At 43.1% G+C, this 17,282-nt stretch overlaps 2 protein-coding genes across 2 annotated transcripts; one reads left to right on the forward strand and one right to left on the reverse strand.

The window, feature by feature from the left end:
- The first annotated feature begins 1,109 nt into the window (after positions 1-1,109).
- LOC114439491 (retinoic acid receptor alpha-B-like) lies at positions 1,110-11,643 on the forward strand. Its single transcript, XM_028411454.1, has 9 exons — positions 1,110-2,129; positions 8,406-8,560; positions 8,980-9,121; positions 9,652-9,812; positions 9,895-10,071; positions 10,149-10,353; positions 10,457-10,524; positions 10,948-11,038; positions 11,219-11,643. Exons 1-9 carry the CDS (start codon positions 1,931-1,933, stop codon positions 11,476-11,478), a joined length of 1,458 nt encoding a protein of 485 aa, XP_028267255.1. The 5' UTR covers positions 1,110-1,930; the 3' UTR covers positions 11,479-11,643.
- Positions 11,644-14,084: 2,441 nt separating this feature from the next.
- lin7b (lin-7 homolog B (C. elegans)) lies at positions 14,085-16,590 on the reverse strand. Its single transcript, XM_028411456.1, has 6 exons — positions 16,336-16,590; positions 15,373-15,491; positions 15,235-15,306; positions 14,940-15,149; positions 14,706-14,869; positions 14,085-14,577 (listed from the first exon to the last, which is right to left on the reverse strand). Exons 1-6 carry the CDS (start codon positions 16,412-16,414, stop codon positions 14,556-14,558), a joined length of 666 nt encoding a protein of 221 aa, XP_028267257.1. The 5' UTR covers positions 16,415-16,590; the 3' UTR covers positions 14,085-14,555.
- Positions 16,591-17,282: the final 692 nt, after the last annotated feature.

A 17,282-nucleotide genomic window follows, 5' to 3' on the forward strand; every position in this document is an offset into this window, starting at 1 on the left:
AATGTGAGTTAAAGCAATGCAAAGCCATAAAATATTAGGAAAAGAAAAATAAATTGAGACTTTTGCACTGTAAATAAAGGGAAAGGGAGCTAAGAGCTGCATCGACCAGTTCACCTAAAGTGAAAATAACATGTAAAATTACTAAGAAGTGCACAGTACCCTTTAAAACTGGAAGCAAAGGAAGGAATCATTAAAACCACTGAAGGGTTGGTGGCTGTCGGAGCATTGACTGAGCCTAACATCCCCTCTAATGCCACAATACTGCATGTATTAAAGGTAAATCACCAAAAATATTGCCTGCTGCATGATTTATAAGCAGTAAAATGAACTGCAGTGCAGGACTGGCCAGATACAGTACCAAATCCACACACAGTCTTTACAAACATATAGCCTGCATCAGCTGTGCAAAGCAGCCAAAACTGGACATCATGGTCCAGGAGGGGGTCACCCGGCTATCAGGGCTTAGCAGCTGTGCAAAGCATCCACAATGGGACATGATGGGATACAAGGCTACATGTAGGGGGTGGTGGATGCAATATAGAATGTGTGCAAGGAAAGGAATAACTGTACCAGTACGTCACATTCCAGTCCTCCAACATGGAAACACACATCGGTGCAAATAAGCAACACAGATGTTTGTGTTATTTTAAAAAATCAATTAAAATCTCTATTATTGTGCAGGCAGAGGAGTGTCCCAACAGAAAGTGTATTGGAAATAAAACAGGAAGTTGAAATGATCATTTAGAAGACAGATACAGTTACAAAATAAATATGTACGTTTAACTTGTTGTTTTTAGAAACAAAGCATAGTTAAAGATAATTAAGAAAAAAAATGTCCATTTTAATTCCATTCTTTTTAAATTTGATAATTTTATGACAGACAGGTAGAACAGCAGAGGGACCGGAAGTTGGTCAAAAAACGTCAAAATAAAAGCCGAAATAATAGAACGGCCCCATGCTTTGAGGCTCGCGCACGGCAGGTAGGTGGAGCTCGTGTGCAGCTTGTGTGTGCGTGTGTGCGCGAGAGAGAGAGAGGGAGGGAGGGGGAGGGAGGGAGAGAGAGGGGGAGGGAGGCCGTCGGGTGCAGAGCGGAGGTTACCACAGGACACTTACCGCTGCTGGACCTCCACAACCAGCAACAAGCGGCGCACGCAAACTGCCTCCACCTACCTCTCAGTTCCATCTGTGGACTCATATCTGCACATAATGCAGCCGGGTCAAAGTCTGATATAACATCGCATATTTGGCGTTCATGTGTTTTTTTTTACTTGGACTTGGTGAACCGGAGCGACCGACCCCCGACGAAGGGAGGGAGAGAGGGAGAGAGGGAGAGAACCCAACCGACTGTCTGGGCGACTTTTCGGCGAAGGCTGCGCGCTTTCTGAGATCACGCTGGGATTTAAGCACAAGCTGTCTTCCTGGCTGTCACACTCAAGTCGGACAAGTCGGCGAAACAGAGCATTCGAGCCAGCGGCTAAAGGGATTAGCAAGTTATATGACACATCGAGCTTATGTAAAACATCGACAAACTGCTAGCGACCCGCGGAGAAGCAGGAGCGGAGCGTTAGCCGACACTCGGAGGTCACTCTGAGCCGGAGGATGACACACGGCTGTCGGGGCTGCTAGGTCAGCAGCACTTGTAGCATTCGGACTGTTGTGTTTAATTCGTCGCCTTCACTTTGCGGAGGGACACAAAGACGTGGAAGTTTCCTCTTGTTTCCCTTGGAAGGGCTGTAAGGTCACCGGGACCGGTCATCTCCTCCTCCTCCTCCTCTCCCTGTCAGTCTGTTATGAAGATGTGAACTCTCCCCTCCCTCCCCCCTCTCTCTCCCTCTCTCTCTCTCTCCCCCGTCCTGGTTCCTCTTTGATCTGAGTTTTTCCTCTATTTGGTACAAAGAGATCAAACGCGACAGACTCCCGCCTCTCGGAGATGTACGAATCTCTGGATGTGGTGGGTTTGAGCCCGAGCCCCAGCAGCCCCGGCCCGGGCTCCTTCCTGGGCATGGACTACTACCACAGACCGCCGGGGCTCGGGCCGGAGAAGGGACTTTTGAGCGGGGCAGGGGGACTCCAACGTCCGTTCACAGGGTCGCTGGTGACCGGGAGGCACTGGAGCGGATCCAGCCACTGTGAGTCCCACTGAAAACTGATTTGTCATTTGTAGCCACCTGCGGGGCCCCGTTATTAGTCACAGTGGATAATTTAATTTGTCAAAAGATGACAAGGGGAGAACTCAGCCCCAAGCTGGTGCTTCATTTTAATATCAGCTGCAGATGTTAAATTAAATATTGATACTTCAGCACCAGCAGCTTATCAATACCCCTTACTGATTGTGTATATGATAATTTGGCATTTTGCACTCAAATTTGAAAATATAGATTATTTTATAAATATATAGTTTTTCACGACTAAAAGAAAAATATTGCAATATCGCAACAGTATCACGATATCATGATCTTTTACTTATATTTACTCTGCCAGCAGACTATGTCCAATATTATGAAATTTACACTGATTCTCATATAGCACCACATTATGTGTGCTGCTATGTAAACAAAACAGCATGGAGGCCAGCGATGATATTACCGGGGTTGCTTTTTTTTTTAATTACACAACTGTTTGATTACTTGATTACGATCAGTCAACTGGCACACAGTGGTCTGTTATTTCTGAAGAACCAGATGGTTGCTATGCATAACAGACCGTTGCTATGGATGCGATTCTTATTAAAACCAACCTATACTAAAAATAAAATGGATGTAAATATAGGGGTGTGAAATAATTCATTCTTACTACGCTGCCATGTAAAGTTATTATTTTCCACATTAACCCTTACATATTTTACTTCAGTGAATCATGTGTGAGTGCTGCTTGAGAGACGGGTGTAATTTGTGCTTGAAGAAGGCAAATATTCAAGGCTGTTTAAGATGACCCACTGTTCTGCAGGGCTGTAAAGAGAAGCATTAGTTAGTGCTCTGTTTCTTTTTATGTGTTATGCAACTTGAGGATCTGGTTTACGATTTGAATGGAGTGACACAAATTGTCTCAGTAGGTCAGGAGCTGCCTGCACAAAGTCTTGTCTGTCCTAAAGCTGCAGCTTAGTGCCTGTTAAAAGCAAAGGGTTTAACCGGCATATGAGAACAATACATCTAAATATAGTCATTTCTGTGTTTTAATTTTCTCAATGTCAAATGTGTAAGGATACTGTCCTTTATTTACCAAACACTTCCTTGATTCACTGAATAATTATCAGCTTATTAAGCACCGACAATGTCGTTTGTTACCACTATAGCAGATGTTTTTATGTTTTTAAATTTATTTTGCCAGCCTATTAATTACATTTTTTGTGTATGTAGCATTTTAACTTTTAGTTTATTTAATAATACTGATGAAAATCGGAAAAATGAACGCACACAGTGCCATCGGTTACTTTACCTCAGTGTGTCTGCATGGGGGAAAAATCATTCATTAAAATGTTCAAATAATGTTGCTAAAGGATTCCAGATACCAAACATACGATTTATGGTATTTTAAGGCAAAAAATGTATGAATCTTTCTGTCATTTCTGACTATTTGGTTACTATACTTCTTATATTACTATAAGAATATAGTCAGTAGTGTTACATGAATGAAAACCCTAAGAGCAAATCTGGTTACAAAATATTATAATACTGAAAGACTCCATATGACAAGGAAGTCAAAGAAAAAGACAGTTTTTTTTAAGGAAAGTGTTTCAGTTTTCTTCAGATAAAAGATGAAAGACACAAATTTATCATTTAGATTACGGATTATTTGGTGATCAAATTAATGTATGAGTGGCAATGGTGATTCAGAGTCCTCCTTTGATGCATAACTGTTATCAATACTCCCTCCAGTGATTGCTCAACAAAATTCTAGACTAGAGGCTAAAGGCTTGGAAAATCCTAAATACAGAACCTTATCGCTATGATGGGACAGTGCTGCCGCACCCCAGCATCACATGTTACAGACACTCGAGATCGAGACAGTAACCCTGGGGCGGTGACATGCTGATGTCACTGTGACCTAGCTCTTGCACAACCGAGTTGAAGTCATAAAGAGGGAAAGTGCAAAGTGGACTCTGCCTGGCTGGTGAATCACAGAGGAGCAGAGAGAGGAGAGTGCTCGTAAATTCAAGCTCGAAAGACAGGGACGACTGCCCTCTGTGTGTGTGTCTGTGTGTGTGTGTGTGTTTCTTTTGCATGACTGGAATGGAGAGTGTCAAACAAGTTCAAAGGTCAAAGGCCAACGCAGATACACACATATTCAGCAGTGACTGGGGGCATAGTTGCTCACTAAGTGTGTATGTGTGCGTTTGTGTGTGTTTGTGTGTGAGAGCAATGACTCACTGACAATTGGGAAGTGACCTACATCTCTCCCTCTCTTTATTTCTCCTTCTATCTGCCTCTTTCTTTCCTGTGTCAGCTGCCCAGTCATCACTTCTCCGCACTGAATGACCTCCCTTTCTGTCTGTTGGCGATGCACACGCACACGCACAGTGACACACATTCACAGTTTGTCTGGGAATGTGAGGGTATACTGACCAACTCTGACCTGAGTGTGAGTTTGTGGAAAGAGGAGGAGGTGGACGTTTTCATGTCAGTGTTTTTGTGTTACTGCGTTTATGTGCATACGTGCACTGCCATCAGATAAAAGCTAAAAAGAGTAGCAGTGGAAAGCTGGTTATTAATTCATTCGTCCTAGACACAGTCCTCTGGCACACCATGTCTTCTTCTCTCATGTCACATCTTCAGTGTTTACTCGAGATGCCATAAAGAAGAAAGAATAACAACTTCTCTGCTGCAATGTTGCACCTAGTTGTAATTTTTGTCTGGTTAACGCTTGAAAAATGACATACTTGGAACTGAATTTGAGAATTCATGAGTTTTGCAAAGAGAAGAGTGATAAAACAACAGATTTATTGCTTGCTTGGATGTGCACTTAAATGCAGCCCAGCTGTTTCAAAGGAGACTAGCTTTGCATAATGAAATGACACAAAACAGTAATGCATAGCAAAACAATCAGGTCAGTGTTTATTGTAGCGAATATCTGACCTGGTTTGCATCTCTGAAGCTTTAAAAAAGTCAAACTGATGTATTAGCTGTCATGAAAACATCTTTTCACAGATCATGGTTATGGAATGGTTATTTGTGAAAGAGCAGAAGCTTCAACTCCATTGTTTACAGTATTCTCAGCAGTTTCTGTTTGTACAGGTGAGCAGACTGTGTGGAGTGAAGTGCTGTTTTCATTCAATTTCATGTACAATTTCGCTGAAATGTTAGTGAACAATGACCCAATAATTTTTATATTTAAAAGCAACGCTAAGGTTGAATTTATACAATAATGTATAAATGAATTTAATTTATACAATAATGTATAAATTCAACCTTAGCGTTGCTTTTAAATATAAAAATTCACCTGTACAACAGAAACTGCTGAGAATACTGTAAACAATGGAGTTGTTTCAGCGAAATTATAATTATATTATAATTATATATATATATATATATATATATATATATATATATATAGGGCCAATCTTAGTAACTAAGTGAAGCTCAGTCGGTGGTGCTGGTTGTCTGGACATCTTGGATCTCATTTGTCCATTATTTCTGATTCTTTGCCACTGTTTACTTTTAAAAGACTGTATAAGTAAGATAATGGCTGTAAATTTTGACTCTTTATGTCATTTTGTCTGCCTCAAAAATCCAGTGTAGGTTGGTGTCTAATTTAGGTTCCAAGCAAATATTACTTTGATACAATTTATCAGTCAACTTATTGATCTGTGAAATGTAGTACTACATTTTGGTACAGATCAAATGATCAATAAGTTGACTGACGTGACTAATCTAGATAGACTATCTAGATTAGTGTACTATAAGAGACACAAAAAATCAAGTAGTTTAGCAAATATTCATCATTTCAGCTTGAAAAACTTCAAAAGTCCAGTCCATAGTCCAAAAACAAATTCACTAATTTAGGGCATGTTGAAGAAGATTCTCAGTCATCCAGGTCATAATACGTAGAGAAGATTGAAGCAAGGCGTCTGGACTTGTGGAGTTTTCTTGAAGACGTTTTATTGCTTGGATGCTACTTTAGGCCAGAACAAGCCATTCAATGGTCACTGCTGTTTGGCAATGCTGGTTTTACAAGACAGTTGATGAAATACATGGATTTCTCAGATGTTACTCAGTTGTGCTTAGGTAAAGACAGACATTCCTGCCTTGTTTCACCTCAGAGTGATTTACACTATTCATCATTATTATGGCAAATGTCAGCAAGCCTGTCTCTGTTAAGGAGTCCAGTGTAGCAGCAAGAGGTCCTGGCAGAGCACGCTCTCTGTTCAGGAACCGTTTGCTGGCTTTGAGCCAGGTGCGCCTGAGGCGACCATTTAACAGTGTTTTACATCAGATGTAGTAAACAGCTTACCCCAGCTCTGGCTAACATTTAACGCTGCCACTGCTGAATTTGAACTTGACTGACCTGACCGAGCCAAAGCACAGACCGGCCCTGCCCAGAAGCAAAAAAGACCAGACGTTGAAAAGGGTTAACCATATGTTGACCTGAGTAAACTGGAGGGCTTAAAGTGAGGCCGGCGTTCTAATCCTGGTTTTAGAATGTATGGCAAAGAATTACACTTATTTATCACATCTGTCTGTCTGTGTCATCCTAAGGTTGACTTGGCGCCAGATTCTGTGTGAAATGAGTGAAACACTACAACCAAAGCCTTTTGCATATTTTGCTGGGCCGCCATGCGTTGTGTTTATGACCTAAAGCCAGCTTTCACTTTTACAGTGTAAAAGCCAGGCAAGAGGATACAGACCATGATAGCGGTTACAGGCAAAAGAGGGGCGGTCACTGATTGAAGATCAGAACAACAAACAGGTTTTGGTCTCACTGTAGGCATTTTGTTTTGAGTCATTTTGTTAAATAACAACCAGCCAGACAGGAAATCCTCATTTCATTCTGGTAATTTGAATCATTTAAGCTGTATTGTAAGTTCATTAAAAAAGTTTTCAGACAAACCTGAGGATTTTATCATAGTTTTTAGTGATTAGTTAATAGCCAACATATCTTATAAATATGTAGAACATTGTGCCAAACGCTGACACATTTTGCAAAAACATTATTTCTGTTAAGTGACTGCAGATGTTGTGAGTTTTTATTACCACTAATATTTTTCTTATCTGCTTCAAATGGGAGGAGATTTGACTCATACACTGATGCACGTCTGTAAAGATGTGTCACTGCTATTCCTCTGCGTCCACACGTCCCATCCCTCATTTCAACAGACAGAAGAAAGTGTTTCTCCACAACAAAAGCAGCACTTTTCATCACGGCACGTTCATTGCATCACGTCCTGCACACTAGAAGCAGAAGTGGGAAGCAATAGGAAGAGATTAACAAACAGGCAGATAAAAACGAGTAATAGATGCCTGGAAATAAAGGGGGGGGGGGGGGTCTGAGAGGAGAAGAGGTCAGACGGTGCTTTAGGGAACTGTTGGCTAGTGTGTCAGTGAGAAGAGACCAAAGGCAAATAGAGGAGAAGATGGAGGGATGGCATGATAGTTGTAGATCTCTTTATTTCTCTCTCCCTCTCTATGTAAACAAAGCAGCGCAATAGAGGGGAGTCGAATCTCCTCCATGGTGGAATGTCTGGTATGGCTACTAAAGCAGGGGGAGGGGAGTGTGAGTGTGTGTGTGTTAGGTTAGAGGTTAAAGGAGGCAAAGTAAGGGAGGAGTTGTGGATGTTCATGGTTTCTTAATCTGAAAGGTCATGACCTGAAAATATATCACAAGCTGCCACCAGACAAAATAAAAGAAGAGATTTGACAGAATGCACCTGGATGCAGAAGTTGCAGCGGAATGTGGAGTGTTCTCACTGTTTGGTTTTAGCCTGCACAATTTGATTGAATGAAAAGTAAAAAGTTGTAAGCTGATATTCACATTATGTCTGTTTACAGTCTGCGTGCTAAGCTACGCTAACAACAGCACCATCATATTTACTGCTATTACCCAGAAAGATCTATATCGATCTATCTGTGTTTACACAGAAGCATTTTTGAAGTTGTCTTTTAATTGTGTACTGTTGACAGCCCTGGGATTATGGTGTCCGATATTGATTTTGTGTCATAAAATAATCCATAGTTTGGCGGAGTCTGTGGTTCTAGCTGTGACAGCTTTTACTTTGAGCTATCTGACATGACTCTGTCAGTGAAAGGAGCTTTTGTAAATTGACCAGTGGCAATAAAATGGCCGATTTATGTCTCCCAAACATACTAAAGCTTGACTCGTCTGTCAATTTCAAGCGTGTAAACATTCATTTTTTTTCACAAATGCACTTTGTTTTCAGTCTGACTAAGCTTAAATGTCTCTTCTCCTTGTAGCTATAGAGACAGAGAGCACTAGCTCAGGTGAGGACCTGCTTGTCCCCAGTCCACCCTCACCTCTACCACCACCTCGCATCTACAAGCCCTGCTTTGTATGCCAGGACAAATCATCAGGATACCACTATGGAGTCAGTGCATGCGAAGGCTGCAAGGTAAGCAGCTAAACCGATGCATGAGACACACGCACGCACACTGTTTTGGGTAACTCAGGCCTCATATGTGGATACAGCCTTAAAACCTGAATGAAATGGCGTGCAAGTATTTGCATTGTGTGCCAGCACAGAGGCCACGACCTTTATACCACCCCGAGGATCTTTAAGCCTCTTTGGTTCATCTAATCCTACTCTTGCACACACACAAAGAATCTGTGCATACAACTTGTTTCTGCTTTAATAAAGAGTGTGGGATTTGATACGGTCAAGCTCTTATCCTGTTAAATCAACCTATTTGAAGTTGCACAGTGCAGCATTAGTTTTAGTCCCATAATTGTCCCTGATCTCAGCACACAGGCACAATAACGTGTTACTTTGCTTTTATATTTCGCCACCTGCCTCCATTTCTCTCCTGCCAGGGTTTCTTTCGGAGGAGTATCCAGAAAAACATGGTGTACACGTGCCACCGAGACAAAGTGTGCGTCATAAACAAAGTGACAAGGAACCGGTGTCAGTCCTGTCGACTGCAGAAATGCTTTGACGTTGGCATGTCTAAAGAACGTGAGTACACACGCTGCAGCTCTATTCTGTCAGAAGTTATCCGGATGTTTGTCTCCCCCTGGTGGTCTCAGAAAATCTGACTACTATCAAAGGCCACACATCTTTATTATATAAAGTTTTAGCTGATGGAGATGAGACTACTGTGTCTTAAAATTTAGGCTTTACTTATAATATATATGGCGACATCATTTGTTTGTATGGTAAAGAGCATTCCACGGTGCATTCAGGCGTGACTGCAGTCCAGATGTTTCCCTGTCAGCTGCTCTCAAAATGAACATTTCTTGCCTGAATTTAACACATTTAATTGTGGTGATTTCAGCTATGTTTAACAGACCTAAAAAACACACCTGAAGTAGACGTGGACACACACACAGGTTAGGGAGAGGAGTAGGACCCTAAATAACAGCAAATGAGTATATTTAATTGCTCACCCTTGTGTTAACTTGGCCAGATGTTGGTTGTTGCTTTTTGTTAACAGGCAGACATAGTGAAGAGATTTAACTTCTACATTTCTTAATTCCCACCAACAGTGGTGCGAAATGACAGAACAAAGAAGAAGAAAGAAGAGAAGCGGCAGGGGGACACAGAGGTCTACGTGTTGTCAGCAGACACAGAGGAGATGATTGAACGAGTCCGCCGGGCCCATCAGGACACTTTCCCCTCGCTGGGTCAGCTAGGAAAATACACCACGGTACTCACACAACCACGTTTATATAAGAGAACCCACAAATAAGGCACCATTCAGGTTTAAATCTGAACTTCCTTGATTGCAGAACAACAGCTCCGAGCACCGTGTCTCTCTGGATGTCAGTCTCTGGGACAAGTTCAGTGAACTGTCCACCAAATGCATCATTAAGACAGTGGAGTTTGCCAAGCAGCTTCCCGGCTTCACAACACTTTCCATTGCCGATCAGATCACTTTGCTCAAGGCCGCCTGCCTGGACATACTTGTGAGTATCTCAGAGCAAGTTACACCAAACAGTTCATCAAAGACTGGGTTAAAACAAATTCAAATTTTCTGTCTTAGATTCTGAGGATCTGCACCCGTTACACCCCAGACCAGGACACCATGACCTTCTCAGACGGACTGACCCTGAACCGCACTCAGATGCACAACGCAGGGTTTGGACCCCTCACAGACCTGGTGTTTTCCTTTGCCAGCCAGCTGCTCCCGCTGGAAATGGACGATGCAGAGACAGGATTGCTCAGCGCCATCTGCCTGCTCTGCGGAGGTACTGCTAAGTACCTAAGTGTCAATATTCATATTGTAGGGTCATAGGGATTCATTTGTTTCACATGCATGATTTTTGTGTTCTTGCTGCGTCTGTTGTGCAGACCGCCAGGATCTTGAAGAGTCCAACAAGGTGGATATTCTTCAGGAGCCAATGCTCGAAGCCTTGAAGGTCAGATCATTAAACTTCTTATCACTCCTATATTATTGTCACTGTGGGTTTTTCACTAATAAAAATCCTGCATCTCTATAGAAACGGCTACAATAATAGCCCTTATCTTTAGTGCAGTATAACAGTTATAAAGATTTCACATATTGGAAAAGCAGCTTTTTACTCTATTCTGCACGTTAACTCAAAGCAAAGGGTTAATTTTTATCAATCAAAAAAGGCCTATTTGTTTGTGCTGAAAGCATAAAGCAATAAAAATAGATTTATTAATTCACAGCTCCATGTCAATGAGGGAACACACTGCGGCAGTGTTGCTCACTGACGTGTTTTAGGACAGCACTAAAGACATAAATCAGGACGATCGGCAGCATCAATGAATGATGTTCATGAGATTCTTTTTTTTCCACAATCATTCTGTGCATTTAGATCTACGTGAGGAGGAGGAGGCCTGATAAACCCTGCATGTTCCCCAAGATACTGATGAAGATTACCGACCTCAGGAGCATCAGTGTGAAGGGTGAGACGCACTGTTGGACACTGTTATGGTTCACAATTTATGCTAGGCTGTAATCATAGTTTTATGTTTTTGTTTGACTGAGAGATGACATAATTACATTTTGGCTGCCCGGGGTCAAAGGTCAAAGGTTATTGTTACACTGACCTCATCTTTGATCCTCTCTGCACGTCTTTCTCACAGGAGCAGAGCGAGTGATCACGCTGAAAATGGAGATACCCGGCTCCATGCCGCCTCTCATCCAGGAGATGCTAGAGAACTCTGAGGGGCTAGAGGGGCACGGAGCAGGCGGAGGTAAAGGAGGAGGAAAAGGTAAAGGAGGCAGAGGAGATGACAAAATGAAGCCAGGAAGCTGTCGTCCAAGTCCGTCACCCAAATCGGTCCCCTCTCCCAGTCCGAGCCCAGCACCCTGCTCACCTTCTTCTACCTCGTCCTCCACCTGAAGCCCCGTTAACTGGAGGATGGAGCACAGGATCCCCCCTGGACTGTAGCGACCCATCCGTGGAGTCTGAATGAACTCTCTGGGTCACTGATGACATATCGGCGTGCATCTATGCTGTGAGGACTGATCTGTGTTCAGACATCAAATGCAAAAAAAAAACACAAAACACAATTTTACATTTTTATCTTTTTATGATGTGTAAGCAGATAATTATATGCAAACAAAAATCGCTGATGTTTCAAAACACGCATTTCTGTCATTACAAAACATCATGTACAGTAAAACATTACCTGTAATATAGTGTATATAACAAGCCTGTGAGAAAAGTTAAAACAGCCTGATACAAGAAGTTATTTTCCTAAATGTACATGTGTAAATATTGTATGTATCCCAATGCAGCTATCCATCTTGTTTACACCACGCACATAAACTTCCTCCTTTTCACAGATGCATCAGGGAAAAATACTAACCTTCAGATTAAAGGGACAGTTCACCCTGAAATCAAACATTTATATTTGTGCTACGGTAAAAAAAATCCACAGAAATATTTACTACACCTTGCAAGCACTGAGCCTGGTGCATCCATCACCGACCCAACGTCCAGGGTCCATCCTTGGTGGGATGGCAGTTGTGTAAGCCGGCAGCTCGCAATCTGAGATGGCACCAACCTGCCAATCAAAGCAGTGTCATCCTTATTATTTGCAAAATTTTAAGCCTTAATTTAAGGTGAATTCAGGTGGTAAAATGATCTAATTATCTGTAAGTTTATATCTGCTGCTATTATCCTGGAGGTCTGTGGGGATTGAGTTTTAGGGGGTGGCCTTCAGAGGCCAGTATGACCTTCTTTTCTTGGTCCCAGATGTTGTTGCTTGGCTTCCACCTATGATGAATACAACAGCAGGGTGTATGTAAGTAGAAAACAGATCCTACATTAAAGATTTCTATTTATTGGATGTCATTTTTAAAACCTCTCAAACGAAACAATGATTATGAACAGCACTGCAGGATAATGGAGTGAACTGTCCCTTTAAGGAGTCAGAAATGTAAACACAGTGCTTGAGGCAGACTGATCTCTATGTATTAAGTCTACAGGAAGACGTGTATTTCAGCTCCAAAGTAGCTTCAACAAACTGTGAAACATAGATTTCATTTTTCATAAATGATGTCTTATCTGGCTCCAGGTGGACGTTTTCGACCAAAGCAGAGTTATGGTTTCAAACGGAGCATCATCACATGCTGCCAAACAACTGTTCACGTATTTTGTTTTTATAGTCCTCCCCACTCGTCACCGCCTCACCGCAACGTCCCTGCTGTCAGGTACAAATCATCTATATCTGTGTGTTCAGTGTTGTCTCTTTTATTAATATGTGGTGAGGGGAAGCTCACTGGAAAGTTACAAAGTACAGGGAGATCAATAAAGAAGTATGATTTTCTTCTTATAAGCTGAAATAAGTTGAATTTGTGCAAGTGATAATCTATGAAGTCAAAGCTTAAATTTGATCTTTATCAGTAAAACAAGCAGCACATTCAAAGTGTCCTTTTGAAAGGTAAATCTGTCGACCCAGCCAAGAGGGTTTTGAAGTTAATAAAAAAAAAGGAGTCAGCACTGTTGGATCATAGCGAGATGTCAAGATCCAATGTAAAAATACTAGTGTATGAAGATTAAGTCGAAATCTGGAAACTAAACTGCTGAATCCTTCAAAGAGGATAATAAACTGAAAGATAAGATGCTGGTGTGACCTTTATCCCGATATGATGGATGGTGCTGAATGTGCTGCTCTCTGGTCCTCCATCTGCTGCCACCTGGTCCTTCAGAGGTCATTGAGTTTCCACTTCTTCACAGGGAAGAGAGTAAAGAGGAAGCAGGAGGCCAAGATGAGAAATACTTGCTGCATGTGAGCAATTTCTACCAGCGACCGATTTTTTTAGAAACAGCATAAAATGAAATGCGATAATGTAGCTTTTAAAAAAATCTTACATAGGGACGTCCCGACGTAGACTCTGGTGCTCAGGATGCTCTGCTGCAGGACCACCACCAGACACCAGGTGTGGTGATCAGACTGCAGCTGGATCAGCTGAAACTCACACAGAGCTGAGGCAGACTTTACTCGAAGCCTGTTTAACTTTAAAGACAGCTCACCTCAACAAGGTGCAGCAATTAAACATAGCTGTGAGTCATGATGTTGACTTTTATCATATGTCAAAGAACATTTTATTGACATTCAGTTGTTGTGGTATTAGAGGAAAGCCAAGCCTCCCTGAGTGCCCCCCGTGCAGCTAAAGGAAAGCCCGGCTTCCCCCTCTTCTGTCGCGACTCCCGCTCCCCTCCTCCATTTGTTCCACAGAATATCAGACATGGCTGAGATTCTGGAGAGCATAAAGGGAGTCACTTTATATACACCTTCTTGTCAGGTCCCTGATCTGGATGAGGCCGGGAGACACACACATTCTGCAGGAATCAAGACATCAAATTCACACGCATAGACTTTATTTCATGGACATTTATGCAAACAAATGTATAGACAACTACACGGATACAAAAGAATCTCCAAACTTGGCAGCCACTTATATAATTGTAGCTTTTTAGTTATACTAACAGGTAGCCCTCTAGCTGGGATGTCTGATGAAAAACTGACGATGGAGAATTCTGTAGATGATGTCACACTGAGGTCACCACTGCTGAGGAGGAGTGCAGCGCACTACATGAGGACACGAAAACAAAAAAAATGACTGGAGAATACAGAGGAGACGGGATTCGAGCTAAGCCACACGCTAAAGAGAATCGTTTGCCCTTATGAGATACACTGCTGAGGTTGATTTCACTTTAGGGAGGTGGTGAAATAACAGGCATGATCATCAACAAGCGTTTCCTCAGCTCGGTTTTTCTAAGAAACGGGGAAAAGGGGGAGGAGGGGGAGAAAATCCTAAACTGCAGCGTTGGCTTCATTCAGAAGAAGCTCAGGTAACAGCTGTTGGTAGGCTACTTTGGTTTTTTGCTTCTGTCTATGTGCCTTCCTCCCACTGGAACAGAAGTGTCAGGAGGGCTGGATGATGAGGTGGATGGAGGTACTGGGTCAGTTAGCCCCTGGACTCTAGAGACCTGCAGAAGAAGAGACAGAAAATTTGCTGTTGCTGACCAAAACAAAAAGAAGACCTCATTCCAAGAGCATAGGGTAGGGGCCGCGGTATCTGTCCAAGGACCTGGTGCAGACCAACAAGCGGACTCACGAGTAGCTGGTGTGCTGCTGTCGTCTCCGGGCGCTCCTCATCTTCTCGAAGCGAGCCTCCATCTCCTCCAAGACCTTCGGAGTGTAGCGGACCACCAGTTTGACCGAACCCTGCGCAGCCTTCAGCAGCTCCACGGCCTTCTCATGGTGCTCCCCCTCAACGCTCTGCAACAGCACAACAAAGACCTCAGACCTTAAAGAGCAGGAGGCAGAAACAAGACTGCAGGACTCGTACCACTCCGTTGACAGACAGCAGCTGGTCTCCTCTCTTCAGCCCTCCTTGGCGATCGGCTACTCCTCCAGGGATCACTCTAGAGATGTAGATGGGAGAGTTCTGCTCCTTGCCCCCCATGATGTTGAAGCCCAGTCCCTCTTCTGTCTTGGGTAACTCCACTACCCTTGGGTGGGCGTGGCCCTCACTAGCTGCAAAGGCTGCAACCGTGGCCTGGTTAAGATGAAATGATTTGGAAAGTTAAGGTCTTTACTTTCTACATCATCATGCTTTTTACACACCGTCTTGTTTATAATACCTTGGCCGTTGCCTGCGCTCGTACTTCTGGTCCTCCAACAATGTCCAGAGTGTCGTACAGCTGCTCGTACACCTGCAAGAAACAGCAGTTAGACTTAGTCTAGATTGGCATCATCATCATCATCATCATCATCCATACCTCTCTGATGGCAGCGCAGAATTTACTCTGTAGGACTCTCTGCAGGGCCTGCAGTTTAGGAGGCGGCAGCTCACCAGTCCGCTGCAGTCGGTCCAGCAGCTCGATCACCCTGCACACATCTGAGCCACAGAACACACAAGACTGGATTACACAAGAGAGCACGATGCCCTATCTTTACACAGGCAGTCAGTTCCGTTTATTTCTGTTTAGCACAAGTCAGTTCTGACAGGGGTCAACATGGCTGAAGGGGGGAGGGGCTCCAACCCAGAGCATGGAGGAAACTGGGCCATGAGCTGAAGGTCTCCAAATCATCAGAGCCATTTTTAAGTGTTTTTCCATGTTGAAGGCTTAAGTCCACCACTTCTAATCAGTGTCCAGCCTCCAAAGAAGCCAAACTGTCAACGACTGCATGCAGGTGGTGTCCTCTGTTTGAGGGATGGGGACGGACTGGGCTAGATGAGTGTTGATGGACTGCTGCTCCATCTGAACATCTGCCCTCCGCAACTCCGCAACACAATCAGATTATTTGAAGGGATGAAGAGGCTCACATTAACACATTAACCCATGTGGAGCCATTACGGCCTGCTTGGTCCGTGAAAGTCGTGGAATCCAGCCTGCGGCTCTAGCTCCTCCTCTATTCAAATGACCGTGGAAAGATTCCTTCTGGCACTTGGCCGCACCTTAAATGTCCCCATAGCCACACGGATTCCACTCACTCTGAACGGCCACTCCACATGAGGACAGACAGTCTAATGATAAAACATCAGTGGCACACTGCACTCGACGCACAGCTGCAAGACAAAGCGGCTTCATTGTGAAGCTAATGACGCGTCCCGAGGGACACAAACGTGCGCGCAGAGAACCACAATTTATTCTTTAGAAATAAACGATGAAGAAGAGAAATAACGCACAAACTATTATTAGATTTCACGTGTTTGTGCAGATGTCAGACTCCTGCGTTACCTCTTTCCAGGCAGAGCGGCTCCGTCATGGCCGCCAGCTCCGCTTCCTTGGCTGGATGGTAGTAAGAGGACATCATCATGCGCTTCCTCCGCCGATCCGAGCCGATCCCCTTTAAAAACAATATTTATGCACAGAAAAGCTCAAAGAACGGTTTCACAGCGCGGTGCGGTCCATCCTTCTTCTAAGATGATGACACGGTCAGCGGGCAGAGAACAGCGGAGGACCGGAGACAGCGGACTACAACCTGACGCAGCAGCAGCTCCAGCTTCAGCTCCAGTGCGTGACGGCGGCGTGAGCAGCTTCAGCAGCTTCAGCATCCTCTGCGCGGAGCTACAGACCACAACTCACATCATACAGACTGAAAACAAGAGGATGTTAGATTCTATGGCGCTTTACTGGTTAAAAACAAGAATTAAAAAAAAAAAAAAATCACTAAAGCAGCAGAATAATAATAATAATAGGCCTATTTACATATTAACAGTGAATGCTTGTCATGGTTTCTGTTACCAGGCCATTCATTCATAATAATAAAGGGACGTTATACTCTGCAAAAAAGGTTACAGCTTTTTAACCAGATGTTCAAAGAAATCAATTAAAAAACATTTTTAGTGTAGTGAGCTGTTACCGTTTACTTTTTGAACTCACCTGTACGACGGCGTATTAGGGCCAATGTAAGAAAAAAAAATACTGAACACCTATCAATGTTTCAAGATTAAGCGCACAATTTAAGCTTAATTTTTTTTATTTATTTATTTTTTTTTTACACAGCTCTGGTGCCTCCGACATGGGATTTGCGTGATGTAAAGTCCATATACGTCTGTGCAATTACCTGATATCGCCATAGGTGTCGCTAAAGGCAGCAAATAATAAAACACCATGAATCAACCGTGGCTTTAAGTCACATGTTTATTAAAATGACCCTGCAAATCTGACATACAAACAGCAGA

Source organism: Parambassis ranga, chromosome 8, assembly GCF_900634625.1.
Source record: "Parambassis ranga chromosome 8, fParRan2.1, whole genome shotgun sequence".
Lineage (NCBI taxonomy): Eukaryota > Metazoa > Chordata > Actinopteri > Ambassidae > Parambassis > Parambassis ranga.

Excerpts from the sequence above, each read along its gene's own strand:
- LOC114439491 (XM_028411454.1), top strand. The coding sequence starts at position 1,931 with ATGTACGAATCTCTGGATGTGGTGGGTTTGAGCCCGAGCCCCAGCAGC. Across the intron at positions 8,561-8,979 it reads GTGCATGCGAAGGCTGCAAG|GGTTTCTTTCGGAGGAGTAT; the intron begins GTAAGCAGCTAA and ends CTCTCCTGCCAG. Across the intron at positions 10,525-10,947 it reads CAATGCTCGAAGCCTTGAAG|ATCTACGTGAGGAGGAGGAG; the intron begins GTCAGATCATTA and ends CTGTGCATTTAG.
- lin7b (XM_028411456.1), bottom strand. The coding sequence starts at position 16,414 with ATGATGATGTCCTCTTACTACCATCCAGCCAAGGAAGCGGAGCTGGCG. Across the intron at positions 15,492-16,335 it reads GCCGCTCTGCCTGGAAAGAG|ATGTGTGCAGGGTGATCGAG; the intron begins GTAACGCAGGAG and ends TCTGTGGCTCAG. Across the intron at positions 15,307-15,372 it reads TCTGCGCTGCCATCAGAGAG|GTGTACGAGCAGCTGTACGA; the intron begins GTATGGATGATG and ends TGTTTCTTGCAG.